Source organism: Miniopterus schreibersii, assembly GCF_964146895.1.
Source record: "Miniopterus schreibersii genome assembly, chromosome: 3".
NCBI classification, from domain to species: Eukaryota; Metazoa; Chordata; class Mammalia; order Chiroptera; family Miniopteridae; genus Miniopterus; species Miniopterus schreibersii.
In genome coordinates, this window is record NC_138103.1 from 3,843,519 (window position 1) to 3,869,424 (window position 25,906).

General features: G+C 48.9%; 1 protein-coding gene across 1 annotated transcript in view; it reads right to left on the reverse strand.

The window, feature by feature from the left end:
• Window positions 1-25,906, reverse strand: part of OTOA (otoancorin) — a gene marked incomplete at both ends in the record, with an annotated part of 118,253 nt that overhangs the window by 8,654 nt on the left and 83,693 nt on the right. Inside the window, 2 exons of the mRNA XM_081131695.1 lie at window positions 214-278; window positions 11,284-11,603. Coding sequence (XP_080987821.1) covers window positions 214-278; window positions 11,284-11,603 — 385 coding nt within the window. The remainder of the gene's footprint in view (window positions 1-213; window positions 279-11,283; window positions 11,604-25,906) is intronic.

A 25,906-nucleotide genomic window follows, 5' to 3' on the forward strand; every position in this document is an offset into this window, starting at 1 on the left:
CATCGCTATTAAATTGGTTTTGAACAAGACATAATTCTTCAAGTGCCTGCTGAGCTCTCTGGGTTTGCTCAGGCAAGATTCCATAAAAATGTAAATAATCAGAACACTTCGGGGATTATTTATCACAACTGACGTGCAGCTGTAAATTTATGTATTAATTTCAGCTGTAAACTTCAGTGGGGGGAAGATGAAACTGAAAATAGACTCTCCCACCGAACATCCTCCCTATGTTCCCGTTTCCCGTCAGCATCCATGTCAAAGAGCCCACAGACCTGGGTCTGAAAGGCATTGGACAAGATCAAAAAGAAATCAGGGGCAAGCTGGGAAGAACCGTTTCTCAGCCACAGGCTGCCTCTGGCCTCTCGGCCCCTGGCTCCTGGACCTGCAGCCTCGCCAGCCTCCCTTCCTCCTGCTGCTCCTGCCTCAGGACCCTGGCACACACTCCCTTGCTCGCAAGGGGCTTTCCTCCCTTTTCTCGCCTGGTTCAGTCTCATTCACCCTCCAGCTCTTGGCTCAGCACATCCAGAAAAGCCTTCCCTGCCCTCCGGCCGGGCCCACTCCAGCGGCCGCTGTCCTCCCCGCCCGCGGCCCGAGCACGCTGCAGCTCCTCATTGCCGGCGGCATTTTGAAAACTTGCTGTCTGTCTCCCCGATTTGATGGTATACTCCACGAGCCCTGGGACCACGGCTTTGTCACCCGCCTCCCCAGTGCCTGGCACAGAGTGAAAGATGGGTGAGTGCTGCAGCAGGAGCACAGGGCAGGGCCCCCTGGGCTCTGCCCACAGGCGCTCGGAGCCCTTCGCTGTCGTCGCCCACAAGCACAGGTTGTGCCGCTCCAGGTGTGCCTCACGCAGCTGGCACCTGCCTCCCACGGTCATGGGACTGCTCCCGCCTTGCCTGTGTGAGCCAAGAGCCTGACGCCCCTAGGAATTTACATTTCCTTTAGGGGAAAGCCCTTAACCCATCGGTGATGGATACAGGCCGATCAGCTCGCCAGCTCTCTTGTCTCAATGGGACAGCTGTGAAGGGCGGCCTGCACTGCCCTGAAGCTCCCCTGTGCCACTGAGCCACACTGACGCTCCACGGAACCGGGCCGGAGGACACCACGCTGTTCTTGGCCTCTTCTGGTCCCCATCCCACTGCCCCTTCCCTACCAGTGTCCCTTGAGAACTCCTCCGGTCACCTCACTCTACACAGTTCTCACCTCAAGGTCTGCTTCGGGGACAGAGAGCCTTCCACTGCCAAAGGCTCTCACGTTCACAGGGTCAGATGAGGAGAGGCCCTGCCGGTGCCTCTAACTGCGAGGGAGAGTCGTGTCTATAAAGGGGGGAGAGCACTAAGCCCCTCCACTTGAAATCTTCCCCCAAAGACGCAGTGCCCAGCCAGAAAAGGGTGCCCCTGGGTCCCAAACAAACTGGACATGAGGGTCTGGTGACAAGATGTTGGCTGGTGACAAGGCTGAGCCAACACCACGTGCATCTGCCTTTTCTCCAGGACTGCAGCCGGGGCCAGGGCAGGCAGGGGGGCTCACAGGTGGGCAGAAGGGGCCCCCTGGTGAGAGGAACTTAGGGGGGTGAGGTGCAGGCTCTGAAGGTCTGGGCAGTAAGGATGCCTTCGGCTTCAGGGACCAGAGCACACAATTTAGAAAGGCCTAATAATTGGGGCCCGTTGATTGAGGAATTTGCTGTAAAGAAAGTAACAGGGTGTTATGAGAAAGTCAGGGGGACCTACCAAGATGGGCTGGCAGAGGTCTGATGGTGCATCAGCTTCGAGAGCAGCAGTGGAAGGAATCCCCCAAAGGGAAGAGCCCAGTGTGGGCAGAACACCCCACAGAGATGCCGGGGCCTAAGCCCCAGGGCCCGGGAACCTGTCACCCTACGTGGCAGAAGGCACTTTGCGGATGTGACTAAATTCAAGATCATGAGGTGGGGAGGTTGTGCTGGATCATCCAGCAGGGCCACTCTAGTCACAAGGGTCCCTGTGAAGGGAAGGGAGGCAGGAGAACCAGAGCGATGTGCCGGGAGAGAGAACACAGGCCGCCGCTCCTGGAAAAGACAGGGGCCATCCCCCAGTATAGCCCAGGAGACGCACGTTATTTATTTATGTAATCCTCACTAAGGACATGCGTATTGATTTGAGAGAGAGGGGAAGGGAGAGAGATCAATGTGAGAGAGGAACATCGACCGGTGGCCTCCCCCACTTGCCCTGACCAGGAACTGAACCCCACCTTTTGGTGTAAGGGACGACACTCCAACCGACTGAGCACCCCACCAGGGCCCCGTGAGACCCACCTGAGACTCACAATCTCCACAACTTAGGTAAGAAACGAGTGTATTTTATGCCACTAAGTCTGTGATAATTTGTCACAGCAGCACGAGGAAAGGAATTAAGCTTGTCACAGAAGGAACAGGGAGTGCAAACTCCTAAGGCGGGAGGGCTTTCCGTGGATTTGAGAAACACGAAGGTGACCAGCGTGGCTGGTACCTGGTGGGCCAGGCCCTGTCATCGCAGGTCATGTGGAACCTCCTAGCCCACTGAAAGAAGTTTGGGTATTATTCTAAGACTAATGGGAAGCCGTTAAAAAGTTTTAATGTAATCAAATCTGCATTTTTCCAGGATTGCTTTGGCTGCTGCATGGAGAAGTTAGGCAGGGCGGGGACTGGGCTGAGCACTGCTCAGGGCAGAAGCCTGGGGACCGTCAGGAAGCCGGTCCAGTGAGCCAGGGGTGAGACAGTGACAGGCCCCACCACGGGGTGTAGACAGGAGACGGCTGCAAGATAGACTTCAGACACTGATTTATTGGCTCAGAAAAAAAATCAAATTACACAATTTGGATATCTAATGCCAGAGGCCCTTTGATCAAATAAGAACCAGCTTTTCAGAGACCACATGTTGGCTCCTGACAGTGACAAAACAGTGTCACCACAGAAGTAGTCCCCAGAGCAGGGACTTGGGGGTGCCCAGGGAGAGCAGAGGGAGCAGAAGTAAAATATATGCCCCTTCCTAAGTGTCCAGCAACCGGTGATTGATTGCCTAATGAGAAAGCAATTCAGCCAAAGTGCAGAAGGATGCTCTGGCCACACTGTGGACACTTGAGAAGTCAGCTGTTATTTATGGGGACAGTGACTTGTTCCCCTAAACAGCCATAAAGTCCTGACCTGTCTGAGTTCCGTGAAAACCTCTAGTTTACCCTCCGATTAAAGCTACAGAAATGAGCCTGGATCCTCAGGATTCAGATTTTCTCTGGAGAACCCAAAGACCTGCCAGCAGAGGTTGCAGAGCTTGGAAATGTTAGGTTCCTGCCTGACCGTGGTGGGAGCAGTCAGTGTTCTGTCTGGTTTTATTTGAAGCTGGGGGTGGGGGGAGTGTATGTTCAGTGGTGGCCTTCCCAAGTGCCTTCAGTCCCTCACAGGAAACAATCATCATACTGATGACAATAACGACAAAGCCCACATACTCGAGCCCTTGCTCTGCGTGACAATTCTGGAGGCCTATTATTACCCCATGTTAGACACAGGAAAAGTGAGTCCCTAAAATAATCTGCTGACAGAGTACAGGAAGCTTTGGAGATGGGGTCTAACTGCAAAATCAAGTTCTAGACCAGGGTTCCACACACTGTAGCCCATGGGCAAAGCCCCACCTGCCACTTGTGATTGTAAATAGAGTTTTCTGGGTCACACCCACGCCCATGGTGGCTTCGGCACACCAAGGGTGAGCTGAGTGGTTGCAACAGGAGCCATACGGCCTACAGAGCTTAAAATGTTTCCTCTCTGGCCCTTCACATGAAAAGGTCGTCAGTTCCTGTTCGAGAGCATATCTTATACTGGAGGCGCTTCCTCCTCCCCACCTTCCTCTCCCCCAAGCCCTTCCACCCCACCCACCCCACTCAGGATAGTCATTCGGGCCACTGAATGGCACGCCCCTGGTTAGCCTGGGAAGACCCCCCCCCTTCCTGGGGTGAGGGCTGGACAGAGCAAGGAGGACCTCTGGGAAATCTGTGCCCCCAAGGTCTCCGCCTGAGAGAATGGGCCAGAGACTCACTCAGAGAACACCCACCCCCCATGATTTCCTGGGAAGTGTGAATGTTCTTTATGAGACAATCTACTTTTCCAGCCAGCCATGCGGTCCTGGCCTGTGTGAGCCCGGGACACCCGCCAGGCCTGTGACTCTGAGCGTCTCGCAGCCCGGCCCGAAGCCAGTGAGAGGGACGCGGCGGGCAGGTGGCACCGGCACCGAGCGGCCCCTGCGCCCGGGCCTCTCCCGCCTGACTGTCCCCGCCCCGCTGCCTCGGCCCAGCTCCCGCTCCTCTTAGGTTTTCCAAGGACTCTCTTTGCACCGCTTGTCTCCCGGCACCACGTTTGCCGATTGTCGGGGTGATGCCCGGCTAAGCAAGGCTTCCATTTCCCTGGCTCCGACTTCCGAGCCGGCCACCCTGGCACATGAGCTAATTACTAGAATTCTGCAGCACACAAAAAATATATTTTTTTACCGATCTAACAAAAAAATAGGTATGCTATTGATGCATTCACACCGGACGGCTACTGTTGTGCCGGCTGTTGTCACTGTTTTATGACAATCTCAGGGAAAAGAGGTCGGTGCCCCTGACTCAATAGCCGGTACTGCGGGCTTTAAACGTTCCTGCAACACGCCCGAGGAAAGCCGCTGTGTTAAGTTATTGTATCTGGCGTTTCAGGTCTCCCATCGCAACTCCTTCCTCACATTGTCCTAACTGAACCATAGAATTATTTTATAGAGTTCCTGGAAAATTTAAATTCCACGTGTTAAGTCTGCCCGGTAATTTTGGAAGAATTTAAACGTCTGAACTCCTTAGGTTCCCGTTCAGGCCGTTGATACATTTCTCTATTTCTTTAAACCATCTGCGTTACTCAGTAAATTTTTATGGCTTTCTTCATGCACGTCTCTTGTTATAAACAGCCTGGTTGTTTCATTTTTCATTGTTACTGCAAATAAGGCATTTAATAATCGGTATCTTATTGTTTGTTGATTTTTAGAGGTTTGTGTGATATCAGCCTGGTTCCTGAGCCGTCCCGTTGAGGCTGATGTAGTTGTTAGCATGTATCACCTGTAAATACGTGGGTCTCTTTCTGCCTCGTAGCCGAATCTCTTATTCCCATGATATGCCATGTGGTCAAAACTTTCACAACACACTTATAACATCAGCAAAGGCGAGTGTGTTTGTTTCCTGTTGCTGCCATAACAAAGGACCACAGACTGGGGGCTTAACCCACAGCCGTTTCCCTGTCACAGATCTGGAGGCTGGAAGTCCGAGGTCAGGGTGTCAGGGTGCTGGTCCTTCCGAGGCCCTGAGGAAAGAATCTGTCCCAGGCCTCACTCCTTGGCTTGTAAAAGGCCGTGTGCTCCCTGTGTCCTCACATGGTCGTCCCTCCGTGCATGGCTGTGTCCAACTCTCCTCTTCTTACCAGGACAGCAGTCACAGTGCATTAGGGCCCCAGCTGCAGACCTTACTTTACCCTAAACACCTCTCCAAAGGCTGTATCTCCAAATACAGTCCCTTTCTGAGGTGCTGGGGGTTAGGACCTCAAAGTGTGAATTTGGGCGGGGGGTAAGGAGACAGCTCAGATCCTTGTCTTTAATGGGAATGTATCTGATGTTTCAAGAGCAAGGCTGATGTGGGCCTGCTTTAAAGGAGACACGTTTATCATTTTTCTATTCCCAAATGTTCAAAGAGCTTTTTGTCAGGAACAAGTCTCAAATTCTATCGAATGCCCTTGGTATCTATTGACAGCATTTGGAATATCTTTTTGACCTATTTCTCTGATGTAAGATGTTAATGGATTTCCTGTTATTAAATAGTTCTGGATCAGCATTCAGAATATATAAAGAAGTCCTACCAATCAAGTAGGAAGAGAGTCTTTTAAGTCTAGTATGAAACAGACAAAGGATGTAATCGGACCATTCAGAGAATAGAACACTGGCAGGCTCTCCCTCTGGGTAATCGGGAGATGCAAGTGAAAACAGGGATACAACCCCCCTGCGCACTGGCCAGGACGGGGGGCCTGCACTCTCACCCCCCGGCTGGGAGAGCCAACGGCGCCGACCCCACCCGGGCCTGCCAGGGGGAGTGTGCGCGTTTCTTGTAGCAGCGTTTACAATGGCCACCAAAAGAAAGGAAACAACCTCAATGTCCAGGGTTAAAATATAAAAAGTAAATAAACCATGGTGCGCTGTACAAGGAATGAGCTGGGGCTCCTTGGATCGGCGTGGACCAGTCTCAAGCACGTAACGCTGAGACAACGAAAGCAGGTTCCAGAGTAAAACAAGTTGTGAAACGTCAAGGACAAACAAAATAGGATGTAGCTAGATATTTATGGGCTTTTATGAAAGTTATAGAGACACAAAACATAGATTAGAAGCATAAATACCAACTTGGAAAGGGTTATTATCGCGGGTTGTTGCAAGGAGTGGGGTTTGGAAGGAAGGTGGGAGGCAGGGTGGGAGAGAGCGGGACCCAGGATGAGTTTGAAAGGGTGCCTCAGCTCATCTATAAGGTTTTATATTATTTCTTTTGCAACAAAATTATCTGAAAAACAACAGCTTCTGCATTCCCAGGCTAACTCCCACTCGGTCATGGTGAACGCCTCTATTAATGTATTATTGAATTGTTTCTACTGCTTTATTTATAGTTTTTCACCCACTGCCTCGGTCTTCTGCTTTGTTTTTTCCACTGTATTCTTCAAGATTGGATTCCAGGGCTGTGCTGTCCTCGTGAAATGAATTAGAGGGCCGGCCATGCTTTTCTATAATCAGGAGCCGCTAGTCAAGTGTGGGAGTGCTCTGTTACTGGAAAATGGAAAACAAACGCATTAGAAAGACCTGCTTCAGAAGGCTGCTGCGCTCCCGTTTGGCAACACTTCACCTTCTTAATTGTTATATGATTATTTATAAGTATTATTACTGGTTCATGAGTCGATTTTTGTTTTTCTTATTTCTCAGGAGAATCCACATCCGTGAGTCTTTTCATTACTTACAGAGAGAGAGTTGTGCACAGGAAAACCTGTGTTTACTCTCACAGGCCTTCGGAGCTCCTCACCGTCTATAATTTTATGCCATCAATGATTCCCCTCCTCAGTCAATGAGCAGACTTTTGCTTATATTATTGGTTTTCCCCCGAGGGCCGCTTCTTGGATGTGTTTATCATATCTTGAGCTTTTTTGTTTTTGAATCATGGATTTCCACTTTGTTCTTTTATATATTTTTTTAAATATATCTTTACTGATTTCAGAGAAAGGAAAGGAGAGGGAGAGAGAGAGAGAGAAACATCAATGATGAAAGAGTCATTGATCGAGCCCGCAACCCGGGCATGTGCCCTGACCGGGAATCGAACCCCGATCGCCTGGATCCCAGGTCAACACTCAACCGCTGAGCCACGCCCGGCTGGGCTCCACTTTGTTCCTGAAAGATTTCTTTTTCTTGAATTCCTTAAAATATTTGCTAATTTTCATTCTTCTCGATTTTAAAGCTAACTTCATTTTTATTTCGAACAATAAAAAGCAATTTAAGGGCTTTGGCTATATCCTATAAATTCCCATGTGTATTATTCACATTCCCATCATTCTCTAAATGGTCTTTGATTGTATGTTTTATTTCTCCTTCTACTCAACAATTAGTTAGGAGATGGTTCTGTTTTCCTCATTTCCATGTAGTAATAGCCGTTCAATATTATGGAAAAACACAGACTACACAGCAAGGCCAATGACGGGCCCACACAGTGCCCAGCACCCCATAAACCCCTGCTGCACAGACTGATTGTGACACAAACACAAGGCCTGGCGACCTGACCTAGTTAGGTCTCAAAAGTTGAAATCATTCATTTTGTGCATTAGATTCCACATGAGTGGAATCATATGGTAGTTGTCTTTCTGTGACTGGTTTTTTTCACTTAGCATAATGCTCTCCAGGTCCATCCATGCTGTGGCAAAGGGTAAAATGTTCTTCCTTTTTACAGCTGCATAGTATTCCACGGTGTAAATGTCACACAGCTGTTTTACCAACTCATCTACCGATGGGCACCTGGGCTGCTTCCAGATCTTGGCTATTGTAAATAACGCTGCTGTGATCCAAATGAACTAACAAGCAAAATAGAGACAAACTCATAGAAAGCAGGCTGACAGCTGTCAGGGAGCCCCCCAGGGAGGTGGAAGGATTGAACAAAAGAGGAAAAAAAAGAGAGAAAGAGCTCATGGGCACAGACAGCAGTGTGCCGATTGCTGGAGGGAGGCGGGTGGGAGGAAAGGGGGAAAAATGGTGGTGGAAGGAGACTTGACTTGGGGTGGTGAACACACAATACAGTGTGCAGAGAATGTGTTGTAGAATTGTGCACCCGAAACCTGCATAATTTCGTTAACCAGTGTCACCCCCAATAAGAACATTTAAAAAAAAATTTTTTAAGTTGAAATAATAACAACAATGAAAAGTAAGGGGAAATAAGCAGAGTCAAAAGTTGTCTGCCCTTTAACACACAGTTTAAGGCCTCCACATATTACCTACAGATAACATTAACCAACAATAAGAGCCTCCACACAACCAAAGGAAACCACACAACTCAGGCCTAATGAACAGCAAAGACCATTTGGTGACCAGAGCCTGACCTCATCCCTCCCATCTGCAAGAGGGCCTACCAAGTGCAGGCACAGATACATCATACTTGCTGAAACGTAAGGCGCACGCCCACCACACATCCAATGAGTCCATGCTTCAGTGGAAGGTGCAGCCTGGCCAAGGTCAATGGAGGGCACCATCCCCTCACAGTGAGCAAGCAGCACAGACATCACAGCTCTTACCAAATGCCCATGGAATAGACCTTGGATGAGATTCCCATGTGCTTACCCCGAGATTTAGGGTGTCACCCTGAACCTGTGGATTGTTGGCATTTGTTTCGGGGACACAGGTACCATTTGTCCTTTTTTATATGTACTTTAGTGAATTTTCATTTCAAACAACAATGGTGATATATGCACACATGATCCCTTCCCTTCAGAGTAACTAATGTCAAGTATTTGGTATGTATCTTTCCATATTTCTGCGGGGCTCATGCAAACGTTAATATATAAAAAGTCACATGAATAAATTTTTCTTGTTTTTTTTTCAAAAATGGGGTCATGATACACAAATTTGATTTTTTTACTTAACAAGATATTACAGGTATATCTCCACATACTATTTCTTTAATAGCTGCATAAAACTCCAGAATATGAAGTAATATAATTTATTCAATATAAATAATTCCCCATTTTTGGACATGCAGATTATTTCCAGACTTTTTCAAGTATCAGATATGTTGTAATAAACATTTTTCTGTTGATCTGGCGTTTTTATTTCTGTCTGCCCAAAGTGAAATGGCTGGGTCCAAGAGTATGTCTATTTTTAATTTCAGTAGCTATTTACAGATTTTTTTTTTTAATGGTTAAAGCAATTCTTACTCATTCCAGCCAAGTACGAGAGTCTTCATTTCCTCCACACAATCACAAGCCACGGGCCATGAATCACATCCATTCTGGCCAAACCGATGCATTTCTAACATGATCTGACTGTCATTTTTATTTACATTTTCCCTTCCCCCATAAGAATGAGCATAATTTAATTTGCTTATTGGCCATTTGCATTTTCTCTTCTGAAAATTGCTTACTCCTATCTTTTGCTGATTTCTTTATTGGATTTTTTACTCATTTCAATTTGCAGAAATTCTTTGAGGATTAGAAAACTTAACCCTGGAGCCCTCCCCAGTATTTTTCCTGGAACCATCAGGAAAGAGGCACAGTCTTTTCACTGAGATAATAGGTAAAAGAGCAATGGATGCCTAGCAGTGCTGATGTCATCCTCGCCACCATGTGGAAGAGTGATAAAAAGAAAATCAATACACAGATAAGTCAGAGTGGGGGAGAGAAAGAGCTAATGACATCATCAAATATCCAGATGCAGCCATACTTAAAGCTGGGAGGGTTTAGCCACTGAATCTCCAAGTTGAAAGAGCTAATAAATTTCTTTTGGGTTTGTGCTAGGTTTCTGTCACTTGCAACCAAAACATTCCTGACTGTAGTGGGTGTGCACACCCTGGGCCACACCCTGATTCTGGAATAAGACCTTACCATCCAAAAGGACTGGACATTCTAAATTCTGGGTCCAAGTAATGTTTGAACTGGTCTCATCATTGATCCTAAATGTCCCTCAGGTTTCCTACCACGTGGCAACCGCGAAAGGGTTTCTGGCACAATAGCACACCAAGTCCATGGGAAGAGTTCATGGTGCATGCCCATCCCACTGGTCACCAAAAGAATCTGAGTGTCTCCAACTCACTTTGTTTACACCTGTACATTGGCTGGTGTACTTCAACAAGACCTAAGGCAGAAAATGTGCCCAAGTTAGACGGATCACAGGTTACTCCTATAACCCAAAAAGGGAGTTATTGAATCCACAGGTGTGTCAGGAGGCCCATGCAGGTATGTCTCCAGATGCTCATTGAAAATATAATGCCTCCCTAAAGGAGCTGTCATCATAAGGTTGATTTTTGTATTTTCTTAAATCTTATCTAATATTATGGGATTATTGGATAGCGCTGTAAGGAAGGGGAGGAGTAAACAGGACTCTGCACTATGAGGCTTTGTCTATTCTAGAAACTCTTTAGCAGAGAGCAGTCAAGGCTGCCTGATATGGGACTTCTGCTTAGGTGGGAGGGCAAGATACTGAAATGCTAAGAGTTTACATAAACTGTGAACCTACTTGCACAATATGGGGTCATTTAGGCACAAAATATAGGCACCCCCAACTACAATAATAATCGCATTTATTAAGTACTAGCTGTGTGCCAGACATTGACTGAAACACTTTTTGCAAATTATTTTGGTTTTTTTCCTCATACAACAACATGGTGATGGAGGGACCAAAGCTTAGAGGACTGAGCTTTGAACCTCTCAAAGCTGAGAAGGGTTCCATCAGGCAGGATAAGCTGTGTTCTGCTGAAGTAACAAAAACCCTAGGCTCTCGATGGCTTCACACAAGGAAAGCCCGCTTCTTTGTTCATGCTCTGTGATCCATGAAGGTTCGCAAGAGGCCTGCATCTTGGCCTGCTAGGGGCACTGTGTGAGCTGCATCTGCATGATCGCCGCAGCGGGAGAAAAGGGCAAGAAAAAGCACAGCAAAGGCCTCCACCCGGGACCCATCCTGTCGCTTCCCGCATTCCATTGACCAGACAGTATCAAGCCCCTATCCAACCTCGAGGTGGCCGAGGGGAAGAGTGCAACCCTACTTGTGCCCAGAAAGAGGAGGACAGGATGGAGTTGGAGTTGGGGTTGGCGTTGGCAATGGAGTTGGCGTTGGCATTGGCGTTGACATTGGCATTGGAGTTGGTGTTGGCATTGGAGTTGGAGTTGGAGTTGGCGTTGGCATTGGCGTTGACATTGGCATTGGAGTTGGTGTTGGCATTGGAGTTGGAGTTGGAGTTGGCCTTGGCGTTGGCATTGGCATTGGAGTTGGTGTTGGAGTTGGAGTTGGCCTTGGCCTTGGCCTTGGCGTTGGAGTGCTCAGGACTGGCCTCGCCGGTCCAGGCGCAGAGCGGGTGCTGCAACACTGTGGAGCGCGCTCAGGTTCTCCCTCCGCAGCTGCTGCAGGCGACGCTCTAAAAGTGCAAAGGTCTCTTTGCCGCAACCACCCACAGCAGGACTGTGTCTCCAAGGATGCGGCTGTTCTCCTAGCTAATGGCACTTAGACAAATCTACATCCGGCCCAAATTTCAGAAAGAAAAACTTTGTGTGTTCCCACCAAGTTTAATCCTCTTGCCTGTGCGTGTCCTTCGCACCTCCACGGAGAAGCGGCAGAATGGGTTGTGTTTTAGATTGCGTGCTGTCTGAAGGACTCCTGGAGCCACAGCCAAAGGTCTAATTGTAACAAAATGATGCAGTGCAGCCGGCCAGTGTGGTTCAGTGGTTGAGCCCCACCCAGGAACCAAGAGGTGATGGATTCAATTCCTGGCCAGGGCATATGCCTGGGTTGCGGGCGTGATCCCCAGTAGGAGGCATGCAGGAGGCAGCCCATCGACGATGTATCTCTCTCGTCGATGTTTCTATCTCTCTCTCCCTCTCCCTTCCTCTCTCTCTCTAAAAATCAGTAAAAGACATATTTTTTTTAAATGATGCAATGCATATGTCTGTGTGTCCACATATTTGCTAAAAGTGTGAAAAGAGAAAATGCAAGCTTCTCGGGTGTCTGCTCTAGTCACACTCTGGGCCACCTCTCCTTGCCCTTACTACCCCCTTTCTGTCTGTAACACCTTTCTACAGGACTTCTCATCTCTTCGGTTTATTGTAATTGAATTGTCAGCCTCCTGGGCACATTTGGCTCAGAGGGGTTGCATTTGTATGTGGGGTTTTTCCAAAGGAAGTTTTAAAACCTTCATTTTGTATTCAGGAATAAATGAGAAGTGGACTTATTTATAATTGGCTCCCTCTAATTCAGACTAAATGTAGATTAATCCTAATTGATAACACATAAAATTTAATTAAACCTTAATAAAGAACCTGGGAGAGAGTTCTCAGGAGATGGTATCGATGGTGGGACTGGATGCACATCCTGCCGCCCTTGAGATAAAACTCAATTCTCAGAAGTATTTTCAGGGTTTTTGCAAGTCCAGAGACAGGTCATTATCTCAAACAGGACATTCGTCAAAATTGTGGATTACGCTGAGAGATATTTTCTCCGTCCAGGTCGACGATAAGAAGTGAGGGCCACACCAGCTCCCAGCGGCCTCCCCACCCTCTCCCGCTCCCAGCCCGCTGCTCAGCCCGCTGCTCAGTTCCCTGACCATGCAGCCACCTGAGCTGTCGCCACGAGCTGCCGTCAGAGCCCACGTCTCATCAGATAAACCCGAACCGACTGCACATCTCATGAGAAACCCAATTAACAACGCTGCATAAGCATCGCCCTGCTGGTCAACGTTCCGGGCACTGTAACGTTTTCATTTCGTGTTTTCATGAATATTTTTATGTGTTCTGGAGTGATTTAGAACTGGTCATCTGTGGTCAGCCACCCCAGTATCCAATTACTTCAAACATGAATAGAGAATCCAGGCAGGGCGAGAACAGCCCGGGGGAACTCTTGCCTCAGAGATGGGCACAGACCCAGCTGCTGGCACAGTTGCTCAGAGGAAGCCCAGCCAGAGGCTCCAGGGCCGGAGGGAGCCTGGGCGAGCTGGCGGAGAGAGGCTGTGGGGCCTAAGGGGGATCCTCCCTCCACTCTGCCCACGGCTCCCATGAGCAAGTGTGGGTCCCCGTTCTGAGATCATTTTATTCTACATTAGAATTTTTTGACTCGGGTTGTCATTTAGAAAATAAAACCAGATTTTTAGCTAGGCAGCTAATAGTTTTAAATGTTTAAATACTTTGCATGCTTTGTGCTGTCTCACTTCCAAGTGTCTCTAGATCTTTAGTTGCTCCTTCCCTTTGGGTCACTCTTTCTTTAACAAACATTTAACAAAAGTCTGCTATGTTCCAGGCACTGTTCTAGGTGTGAAGATAGAACCCTGAACAAAACAAAGATCTTCGTTCTTCATGGAACTTATATTCTAGCGGGGGGGAGACTGACAGCAAGTATAATATCTAAATAAGCATATGGTGGGTTAGATGGGATAAGTGTTTAAAAAGACAGAAAAAGCACAGGGGTAAGGTGTGTTGGACATTGCAGATATTGATATTTAGACAGGTAGGCAAGGAAGGCCTCACAGAGGAGGTGGCATTTGAGCAGAGACTTGAAGGAAGGGAGAGAATGAGTCGTGAAAACACAGGGTGGGGCAAATCAAGAAGAGCCTTCCAGACAGGAACAGCCAGTGCAGAGCCCGAAACAGGAATATGCCCGGGGCATTCAAGAAACAGCCAATAACTAGCGTGGCTGGAACGGAAGGGGCAACGGGGAGAGTGGCAGGAGGTGGGAGAGATGCCGAGGAGGAGGCCGGTCGCACGGGGCAGGCCTGGGGGCCTCCGGGGTCACTGGAAGGACCTGTGTGTGCTGTGGTGGGAATGGGGAACCGCTGGGAGGGCGGAGCAGAGGGGAGACGTGGCCTGAGGTGTTTTCACCAAGGCCCCTCTGGCTGCTGCGGTGCTGAGAAAAGACTGTAGGGGACAATGACAGAAGCAGGGTGGCCAGCGAGGAGGCGGCAGTGTCCAGGACGTGGTAAATGGTAGCTACTTTCTAGCTCTATTTTAAAGGCAGAGCCAACAGGAATACCTGAGGGACTGGTTGTGGGGAGTGATAAAAACAGAAGCTTCGAAGATGGTTCCAAGCATTTAGCTTAACCAGCTAGAAGGGCGAGCGTGTATATGTGCCCCTCCCCCAACCCCAAATGTCCTCAGGTGATTTCAGGCAGCCAGGATGTCCCATTTACCATCCGCTGGCCAGTAACCCTTGCTCTATGGCCAGGAACCGTATGTGCATTGGCGCATTTAATCCCACACCGCTCTGAGTTAGACACTGGTAGTTAGAGCCATTGTCCCCATGAGGACGCCGAGGTTCAGGAAAGTTAAATAAGTTGTCAAGTTCACAGCACTAGTAGGTGACAGAGCTGAGAGTTAAACCCAGGGCCCTGTGACCAAAAAGGCCCCGACCATAGCCACCATGACACGCGCCTCCTAAATCTAACGTTTTATGACCACCTACCATGTGTCAGGCTTGGGCTGGGCGCCTTAAATATGTGATTCTACTTGATCTTTACAACAGCCTTATAAAGTAAGGCTGTTCTTGTTTCCGTTTTCAAGCGCAGCTTACTGAAATGCCCACGCCAGCCCCACTGCCCACACTCAGGAGCACAAGACAGGCACCTGTCCAGCTGCCCCAACATTAGCTCCGATAGAGCAAGAAGCTGAGTAAACTGGGAGGTACAAAGAGGCATATGCCCCGGCCGGGTGCTCGGTTGGTTGGAGTGTCATCCTGACCCGTCAAGGTTGTGGGTTCGATCCCCAATCAGGGCACATGCGGGAATCAACCAATGGACACATAAATGAGCGGAACAACAGATCGATGTTTCCATCTTTCCTTCTCTCTATCTCTCTCTCCCCACCCCATTCTCTCTCTCTAAAAATTAATAAATAATTTTTAAAAGATAGAAATAGGACACAGCCTCTGCATTCAGGGGTTGTGGCTCTCCCGGGAGGGTGGGCCATGCCAGCCGAATGTGCATTCCCTTGGGCAGGCCACCCACCCCGTGCGCACTCTGTCCGAGGCACTGAGGGTAGGGAGCCGGGCGAGAGGAAGCCCCTGCGGAGCCCGTGGGCACCTGAGAATTCCGAGGCGTGCGCGTTCCGGTAAATGATTCGCGAGGCTGATTTAAATGCATCATAACTGCCTTTGAGCCGAGTGCCTATTCCCAGCTCTTCTCCTTAAATGCTAAAGACTAAAGACATCTCTTACCATCTGCTGCAGCTTGAGATCCGCTCCTTCTCCAAGGCGGCCGGACACACAGCCCCATGCGACACCCGCCAGGAGTGTCTGGAGGCCACCGGAGCGCCTGCTGCCCTTTCCCCTGCCACACGCCGCCGCAGAGCTGTGACCCCGCCTCTCAGGCAGGTCAGCTGCGGGCCGCCGGGACCCCGGCTCTGGGATACCCAGCCCTGCTCTCGTCTAGGCTGGATCCTGGTTATTTATTCAACGAATGTTTACTAAGCCCCCGCTAAGGGCAGGCGTGGTTATAAATGATACCGTGCGAACAAGAAGAGGCAGGTTCCTCTCTCATCAAAGCAAGTAGCCAGAAGGGAAGCAAACTTTGAACAAAGTTTCCGAATCAGGGTCGTTCCGAATCATGTGACAGGTCAGTCTGCTCCCCTGGCCTACAGCTGGGAACCCGTCCAACACAGTCCTGAGTTCAAGGTCCCCACCGTCTGACTGTTGATGTGAGATGCCACGAGACCAGCCTGAGGAGAAACGAGGGCAGGGTGCCAGGGAGGATCTTGTCAGCATCTGAGGGCAGAGGACAGGACCCTCAGCCAGGGGAAGCAGGGTGGAGAGAGGGGTGCAAGAGGACTGACTGCCTGAGACACTAATGGTGCACGATGGGGCCTTCACTTAGGAGGTCAAGGCCAGAGCAAGCCCTGCAGGACATGGAGTGAGGGAGGCTGGGAAACGGCCAGGAGAGGGGTCGGGAGGGAGCGGCTGCCAGACAGCAGACCTGCGACAGCTTTCAGCAGCGCACGTGCCGGGGGGCAGCCTGGTGGCGCATCAGACACTTCAGTGAGGGCGTCAGCTTAGGCCCGCAGTCTAATGAGAGGGTAGAGGAAAGGACAGAGCTCGGGCAATTCTCTGTGGGCTCACGGAGCATGCGGGTCACGCTATGCTCTTGTGAGAGGGGAGGCAGGGGCAGGCCGCCTGTGACACGGAATGCACAGCATGGCCCTGTCTGCGTTTGCGCAGAAACTTCTCACAGCGCCGAAGGGCAGCCCCTAACCTGCGAGCAGGCGTCGTCTCTGGGAGCTGGGGTCCCCGGAGACTCCACCTTGACGGCAGGGCTTTCGGTGTTTATGATTCTATACGGGGACAATGTGTGGATTGTTAAAATAGGAAGTATTTCTGTTTGGGTTGGAAAAAGCCACCCTCCCAAGCTCCCCCCAAGCAGTTTCCTCAGGCTCCTCATGATCCAGCAGGTAAAGGGTTAATGCCAAGTACAGCTGGGAGCTCCCAAGTCCCCTCTAACGCGAGTGTCCATTCTGATTGGTCACTTCACAGGCTGGGCAAACTGTTGATTTTTGAAATACCTGTTGTTGTTTTTTTAAAAAAAACACTCATTTATTTTTTGAAAGCCTGGTGCTGGCTCCAATCAGAATTTCATAATGACTAGCCTCCTGGAAGAATTAGGGACAGTGGTTTGCCATTGTCGTAGTCACTAGTCACATGTCAAGTGACATTTTCATGAAAGGCTCACTCTTACAGACTTACCTATATTCCAAAAATTACTTTTAAATGTTGGAAGCAAATGGTGCCTCAGAGACGTCGTTTATCCACTTGCATTTCACCAGATGGCAGCTACGGAGATGGGACTCGCCCGGGACCCTGCCTGCCACTGTGCACACTCCGAGTGTGGCCCTTCCTGCCTGTGTCAGCTCCCTTCTCACCACCCAATTTACACTTGGCTTCTGTTCCCAAACGTATCTTATGGGTACATCCTGTCGCCCTGAATGCCTTGTGAGCGCCCTGAAGACGTGGAGCTTGCCCACATTTTGCCCCTCTCCACCCAGCTGACTGCCTGCTCCGTGGTGACTTCCAAGGGTCTTTACTGCTGTGGGCACTGGAATGTGTTGCTCACCAAGCGGCCCTCTTCCCTGGTCACGGCCAGAGCTGCCTGGGCAGGGTCAGCGGGGCGGAGGCTACGAAGTCCGCTGCTGGAGGCTTCACCGGGACCAGGGTGGGCGATAGTTTCCCACCTTCGGGGGCAGAAATCCTTGGTCTGCTGCCCTTCCCTGGGCATTGCCTCAACAGTCTTCTCTTCTCCTTAGTACCTTCTTCTACTCATACATTGATCACGCACCAAATATCATTATTTTTCTCCTAGAATAGCTGTCCCAGGACAAGTATTCCTTACCCAGCCCTTCTGTCCCATGCTGGACATCAGAAGGACTCAGGAGGTCCAAGTGCCTTAATGCAGAGGAAGGTCTTCGGCGCTCTGCTGAGCAGCCGGGGTGTGGTCAGCCTGGCAACCTACACGGTGCAAGAGCCAGCTCCAAACCCGGGGACTGGCACCAGCGGGCTTATCTCATCACATCAAAGCAACTGTCTTCACGCAGCGATTCAGGGCCCCACACGCTTCCCACCTTAGGGTTCCACGTCTCCTCAGGGTTTGGGAATTATCTGCGCTCAGTTGGCAGGGAAAGAAAAAGAAATGGGGAAAGTATCCAATTCTTAAAACCCCGACTCAGAAGGGACGCATCACTTCTGCTCAGGTTCCGTCGGGAGGGACTGATCGGCCGGCACTGCTACAAGGGCGGGCTGGGTCACGTTGTCCTGGCTGCGAGGCTGCTCCCCCGGGGAACTGCGTGCTGTCGAGAGGGGATCGGGGGGTTTGGGTGCACAGCCAGCCATCTGCCAAAGCAAATGAATTTCAAAGGCTTATAAGATCATCTGATAAGACACTTGAGGAAAACCATCTCCAAATGGAGGCGAAGGAAGCGTTTTCAGGTTTCTTCTTCCCAAGTCTCTTAACAATACTCCTGCTGCTGGTCACAGGATGGGAATTTCCATGGTAATGGGGGAAGGTTTTGAGCATGCAATGTGACAAGGGTACAGCCCATATAAACCTTCAAGCTAGGCTGGTGGCATTGGATGGCCTGTTTCCATAAAGCTGTGGGCGTCAGGAGGTCAATAAAACACCCTGCAATTCTTGGAGCTAAATTGGTCTCCATTTTCTGAGATACCGCTGCTGGCCAGAGCATCCTGGCACTGGAATGGTCCAAGCTTCCTATCCTCCAGGCAAGAATCAAGCCAACTCACAGAACACGTGTCTAAGAAAGCTATTTCTTTTAAAAATATAAGCAACTGCTACCGGTCCATAATGAATATTTTTATTTTTAAAGTATTTTCTTTCATAGGAAAGAAATGTAATTCATTCTTTTCCCCAAAATAATAAAGAAAATTGCTACTGGGAACAGTTTGGCATTTGAAACCTAGTGGGAGGTTTCTCCAGCAGATGGTTTCGTAGCAAAAAGCTTTTAAGAATTTCTGACTGCTAGCAAAAAATGCATGAGAGAGGGGGATGGAGAGAGGGAGAGATGTGATGTGATAAAGAAAAGCTGTATCCAAAGAAAGCAATCCTTATTTCCTTATGTATTTCCTTATAAAACATCTGATGACTCAAAAGGCCCATCGACGAGGTCATAGGCTCCAAAACCTGCCGTGCATCGGAATAGCACGGAAAGCTGTGTAAATACCCATGGAACCAGAATGTCTGTGGATCTGGGGGTGGGGACCAGACAGGAATATTTTTCAAGCTCGACAGATGATTCTGTTGAAACCCAGTGGCCCAGTTGTTGTTTTTGTTTTGTTTGTTTTCATTCTGATGGTAGTTACGGAGCGAGGCAGAATGCTTCGCTTAGCAAATACTCTGTTCTCTCGGCCACTTGGCTACCATAAGCTATATGCTCAAGTCCACCAGCAGCGGGCTTTTCTCCAAGTCCTTCATCTTCCCACACAAAGCATTTGGATGATGTTCTTAAGAACCCCATGGGCAAAGATGCCAAGGCAATTGATGATTTTATTTGGAAGCAAAGGAGACAGAGTTCACAGCCAGTCCGCCCGGCGCTATCTGCAGGGACTCAGAGCTGTCTCAGCCGACGGCTCCGCCGAACACCACCGACCGCATCCCCTGGGAAGGCAGGTGGTATCCTGAGAGGAGCGCGGGCTTTGGCAGGTCAGCTCTGACACACAGCCCAGGCACCTGCTGGCGGGGACCCCAGGACAAGTCCTTCCAACCCAACTTGTTTATTTGTAAAATGGTCTTTGATAATACTGACCCCACAGTGCTGTGAATTGCAAATGGGGAAAATGTGAGAAAAGCATCTGGGAAAGGACCTGCCGTAGGAAAGGGTCTTGCTCCGTGGTACTCTCCTCACCACATTTCTCTGAACCTCGTTCTCCCTGGAAAAAGGACAACCAAGTACCAAAGGCCAGGAGGAGACGTTCATGTTTCCCAATACTCCATGAATCATCCGCAGAAGGGTTACCCAGGATAGAATCTGGAGACAGGCGTTCCTCTCTATTAACCCTTATGAAAGGTGACGACCACTGAACAGGCTCAAACCTCTAAGCTTAGGTGTCACCCCAACCAGTACGCAACCCCTAGACTTGAGGCCAGTGGTAGGAGACGGCAGATAAGGTATTTGCAGCTGTAACTCGGGTTATGGGCACAATCTCTGTGGGTCCCACGTGATCAAATACTAAATTATACGGGATTCACGTTAATCACATAGACAGTCATAAAACACCAGGCTCTAAATATTATTTACCCAGCGCCAAGCAGATGTTTGTTTCCAAAGCTACAGTCTCCCCTAATTGGCTGTCGCTGGGCTGCGAGGCTCCAATGCAAGCCTGTGCTCTCTAATGAATGACAGAGGCCTCGAAGAGGCCCATGGGAGTCGGCAGCCTCCCCTCCAGCATGCAGATCACACCCAAGTTCCGTCAGCGCCCGCAGATGAGCCCCTCGGCCTGCGGGGCAGGCGCGTGGATACGCACCCCCGCGGCTCATGGTCCAAATTCAGTTTGGTCGGTTCATCTCTGCCGGGAGCGATCATCTGTCGGTTAATTTATTCCACATTGGTGGAGGAGCCGTTCCAGCGCAGGCACCGGCCCGGGTCTTAGGCGCACACAGATGCATGAAGACATGGTCTCGTGCCTCAGGGGTCCACAGTGGAGAAAGGGAGGCAAGGCTGGTGAGGGGTAAGCCGAACGCTGTGACAATGGGGCAAGGAGATGCGGGCTGGGACAGCCGCCTCCCCCCCGGGGCTGGGAGAACACCACAGGCTTTCAAGGCCATACTTGGAGGGGGATTTTAGTTAGCTAGACAGGCAGGGTGTAGAAAGGAGGTTCTAATAAAGAGGATGGCTGAGACACATGACGAAATGTGGCATATCTAGGAGCTGCGAGCAGCCTGAGCTCGGTGAGCATACGGTGCAAGCAAGCGTCTGCTCTGTTTTAGCTCCTTAAAAATGCATCCAGGCCGGCATGCCAACCACACCCGCCCTTGCAGGGCAACACGCTGTAGCTCCTAAAATTTCAAATGTGCATGTCTTGCCTGGCCGGGCTTGGCTCAGCGGTTGAGCATCGACCTAGGATCCAGGAGATCGAGGTTTGATTCCCGGTCAAGGCACATGCCCGGGCTGCGGGCTTAATTCCCAATGACTTGTCATTGATGTTTCTGTCTGTCTCTCCCTCTCCTTTCCTCTCTCTGAAATAAAGATATATTTTCAAAAAACAAAAAATAAAATAAAATAAAATAAAATGTGCATGTCTTGCCTGGCTGGGCATGGCTCAGCAGTTGAGCATCAACCTAGGATCCAGGAGATCGGGGTTCGATTCCCGGTCAGGGCACATGCCCGGGTTGCGGGCTCAACCAATGACTCTCTCATCATTGATGTTTCTATCTCTGTCTCTCCCTCTCCTTTCCTCTCTCTGAAGTCAATAAAGATATATTTTTTAAAAAAATAAAAATAAAATGTGCATGTCTTGTTTGTAGCAGCAGAATATAGGAGGAGGAAAGAGGTCTTCCATAAGGGACTAGTTAAATAAAGTATGGTACATCCATGTAAATACCACACAAACAAAACACTTTGTAAAAAGGGTGGGTAAATGCTTTATATATGTATATGAAAAGATTTACGGTTACAGAAAGATCTCCAGAACATATTGTCAAGTGAAAAACAAAGTGAGATGGAGAATATCTATATACAATGCTACCTTTTGTGTGAGAAGGAAGAGACATAGGAACACACATGCTTGCTCCATTCTCATAAAGAAACCCTCACAGGACAGACGAGAAACTAGCAGCTAGAAGGGCAAAAGAGATTAAGAGAGGGGAAGACTGTTTCCAATGTCTACCTTGCATATTTTTTTTTAAATATATTTTTATTGATTTCAGAGAGAGAAAGGGAGAGAGAGAGGGAGGGATAAACATTGATGTGACACTGAAACATCCATCAGCTGCCTCCTGCACACCCCCTCCTGCGGATCTAGCCCGAAACCCGGGCATGTGCCCTGACCTGGAATTGAACCGGCGACCTCCTGGTACATGGGACAACCACTGATCCACACTTGCCAGGCTACCTTGTGTATCATTTTTTATTTTTGAATCATGACCTAGTCAAAAAGTAGGACTGAATTTTAAAATGTGTCTGCCTCATGGCCCAGCAATTCCAGCCTCGGTATCAATCACAGAGAATGGCTCACACATGTGCAGAAGGAGGTAGATATAAGGATATTTGTTGTAACGTTGTTTATTGTGGCAAAAAAGCAAAACAAAACAGGAAACAACCAAAATGCCCATTAATAATGTTTACATAGGAATAGTATGCAGCAGAGAAAACAACGAAGCAGATCCATGTCTACTAACATGGACAAATCTTCAAGACTTATTGCTGCCCGATTAAAAAGGTACAGAAAGACATGCTAACCCATTACTGGGGCACACACATACCAAATAATACAGTGGTATGGAAACTGAAGGAATTCATGCCAAACTGGTACCAGCGCTTACTCCTGGACATGGCCGGGAGCGGTGGTCAGCAATCCTCCTCTGCAAATGGCCCAACAGTTCATATTTTAGGCCTTTCGGGCCTTATGGTCTCTGTTGTGACTAACGAGCTCTTCCCTTGGACTACAAATGCAGCCACAGACAATGTGTAAATGAATTAGCTGTGTGGCAATAAAATTTTATTTCAAAAACAGATAGAGCCTGGTGAAAACAAAGTCTCTCATTGCTATCCTGGTAGCAGGCAGTCCGGTGTTTCCAGGTCTCCCCCTCACGCTGGCAGGCCATCGACTCCAGGTGGTCCTTTAAGAAACATGTTATATATGTTGCAACACAAATACAGTCTCAAACTTGTTGTTCCAAAGTACTAATTTAAATGTTTATATCTGATAAGCCCCAAATACAGAGAGGAGTTGTAAAGAATAGTGGCTTATAAAATGGCCAAACAATATTATTACAGGTTGACTAATGTCACACACACACACACAGAACACAACAGAGCCAGATTGGGCCCCTGTCGGTCACAGTTTGCCAACTGCTGGTTTAGAGAACCAAGATAGGAGGTGTTGGCTAAAGACTCTTTACTATTTAATTTTTCACAAGGAGAATGAAAGAATCTCTTGCATATAACTAAAATTAGTAAAAATAATGTGAATACATTAGTCTGCTGAGGATCCATAACAAAGTACTGGGTGCCTTAAACAATATACATTTACTTTCTCACCGTTTTGGAGGTTGGAGATAAAGTGCCAGAATAGGTTTCTGGTGAGGACTCTTTTCCTGGCTTGCAGACAGCCGCCCTCATGTGGCATTTCCTCTGTACACCCAAACGGAGAGGGAAGTCCTATCAGATAAGGGCTCCACCCGTAAGACTTCATCTAACCTATCTCCTAAAGGCTCTACTTTCACATACAGCATATGAATTTGAAGGGGACACAACAGTGGATCAAGACATACTCCCTATAATAACAATACACATAGGCTCCTCTTCCCAGAATTCTAGAGAAATCAGTCAGGATCGTGATGGCTCTGGACACCAGGAGGCCCAGCCACAGATTACGCCTTCCTCCCCCAGCACTGTCTTCTCCCTGTCAGTGTGTTCCTCGCCCCAGGGGAGTGCTACGTCCTGCTTGGGTAAGAAGCCTTTACCCCACCTTCTCCGCCCTCTCTCTGGATTCCTCCTCACCTGTCAGGGGCACTAGAAAGGCATGTGTTGAGGGAAAACCATGGCAATAGGTGCAGATCCCCTTTGGGACTTATATCTATGTAAATATAGATATATATTTTCTATTGAAATAGAGAAAGAGAGAGATTATAAGGAATCAGCTTGTGTAATTATGGAACATAGCTGCCCAGGAGTTCAGACCCAGGAGAGCTAATGGTATAGTTCCAGTCTGAGCCTGAGTTCAAGTGCAGAAGACCAATGTCCCAGCTCTAAGACGGACAGAGAGAGAGATAGAGAGACACACAGATAGATGAATATGGAAAGATGTAGAACTCTATAGGTATCTCTGCATCTTTCTTGTTCAGCCTTATTGTCTTGAGGTTGTCAGTGGGTTGGATGAGGCCCACCCACACTGGGGAAGGCACTGTACTTACCCCGCCCACTGAAGCAGATGCTAATGTCATCCAGGAACACCTTCACAGACACACCAGAAATAGTGCTGAATGAAATATTTGGCCCCTCGTGGCCCAGTCAAATTGGCACATAAAATTAACCATAACAGCAAGTGACTGGAAACAACACAAATATCCATAGGTAGAAGACCAGTGAAATAAATTATGGAGCAGTCAGACAAGGGAACCCTGTGCAATTATAAATTTTAAAAAGGAGAGAAAATGAAGAAGCTCTCTAAACACCATCATGATCAGAAGTAAAAAAAAAAAAGCAAAGTGCAGAATATGTGTATAATACGGCACATTTGAGGGGAAAATACCACTTCTATTTCCTGGGAACCTCTGGAAGGAGTCATAAATAACCAGCAATGATCTCCTACAAAGACAGAAACTAGGCAGGTACAAGACAAAGAAGGAGGGGGAGTTTTTGCTGACTGTTTACACCATCTGGATTTTACCTATGAAATGTAGTACCGATTCAAAAAGATTTTAAATGACTGAGAAAGGGAAACAAATGTCAGGCACCTAGGAAGGTGTGATTTGGAAATCGTCAGTACACAGCCAGGCAGTGGAGGAAGCCACAAGAGGAGGTTATCCAGGCAGATGTGGAGAGCGAAGGAAAGAAAGTGGAAGACAGACCATGGGGACATGGACATCTCAGGGGTGAGCAAGGAGAGGCCGGTGGTCTCAGAGGGTATATAATGGTCTCGTGGCAAGAAATATGAAGTACAGACTCGGGCATCAGCAGCTGCATGGTTTCTGGGATGATATATTTAACCAGATTGTCTGCATTGTGTTTGCATTTCTGTAGGAAATACATGCCATGGTTACCTTTCTTCCCTGGAATTCCTTTCCCTCCCGTCAGTGCAGCCTGATTTGAGATATAAACACACTACGGAGATAACGCCTGGACCTCGGCTGACTCGGTTCTGCCACCGCCTGGCGCGAGCACCATGATGGATGGTGCGGGACCACTGCACAGTTTCTTCTGCTTTAATAATCGATTATCATGTCCTTCATCTTCCCTAGAACAGAGGCTCAACACATTAAAACCTCTTTGTTCCTTCCACAATGCTCGTATCTCCCTTGCATCTCCAGCCTCCCTTAATATTGTTCATTATTGAAATGAACACAGAAAACCAATTACCCAGGTGGCAGCAGGAGCTGCGGTGCCCACCCAGCCACACCGAACGCCTGCGGCCCTGCTGAGATAAAGAATCCCCGGCTCGCAGCCCAGCCCCTCGCCCACCCTCAGGCCCCCGGGAGCCACCCGACGAGCCCCACGGCGCTAGACAATGACACGCAGCTAATTCAGTGCATCTCTGTTGTCACAGGTGCTGTGGGAGGGCTGGCAGGTCTGAAGTGCCAGCCAGGCAGCTGCGGGCAAAGCAGTGTGAATGCAGCGGCTAAGGGCACAGACGCCCGGGAACCTGAGTTTGAACGCCGGCTCCACTAACGAAGCTCTGCTATCTGGGACAGACTCTTAACCTCTCAGTACCATGGATCCTCCTTTGCGAGGTGGAAATAATAATTGTACCTGTTAGGTTAAATTAGGGCACCAAAAAAGATATGTTGGTGTCCTAACTCCCGGTACCTGTGAGTGTGACTTTATTTGGAAATAGGGTCTTTGCAGATGTCATTAAGATGAGGTGATAGTGGATTAGGGTGGCCCCTAAATGCAGTGTCTGGTGTCCTTCTGAGAAGAGATTTGGAGCCATAGAGACAGACACACAGGGAAGAACACCATGTGGTAACAGAGGCAGAAACGGGGGTGATGCAGCTACAGTCGCCCCCTTATCCACGGGAGATATGTGCCAAGATCCCCTAAAACTGTGGACAGTACTGAACCCTGTAATGCTATGTATTTCCTATACACACATACACATGATAAAGTTTAATTTATAAATGAGGCACAGGAAGAGATCAACAATAACCAGTGATAAAATAGGACAGCACGCGGCAATGAAAGTTACGTGGACGTGCGCCCTCTCCCGCGCACGCCCGATGCACCGCGCCGCGCCCGCCCTGCTGTGCCGATGTGAGG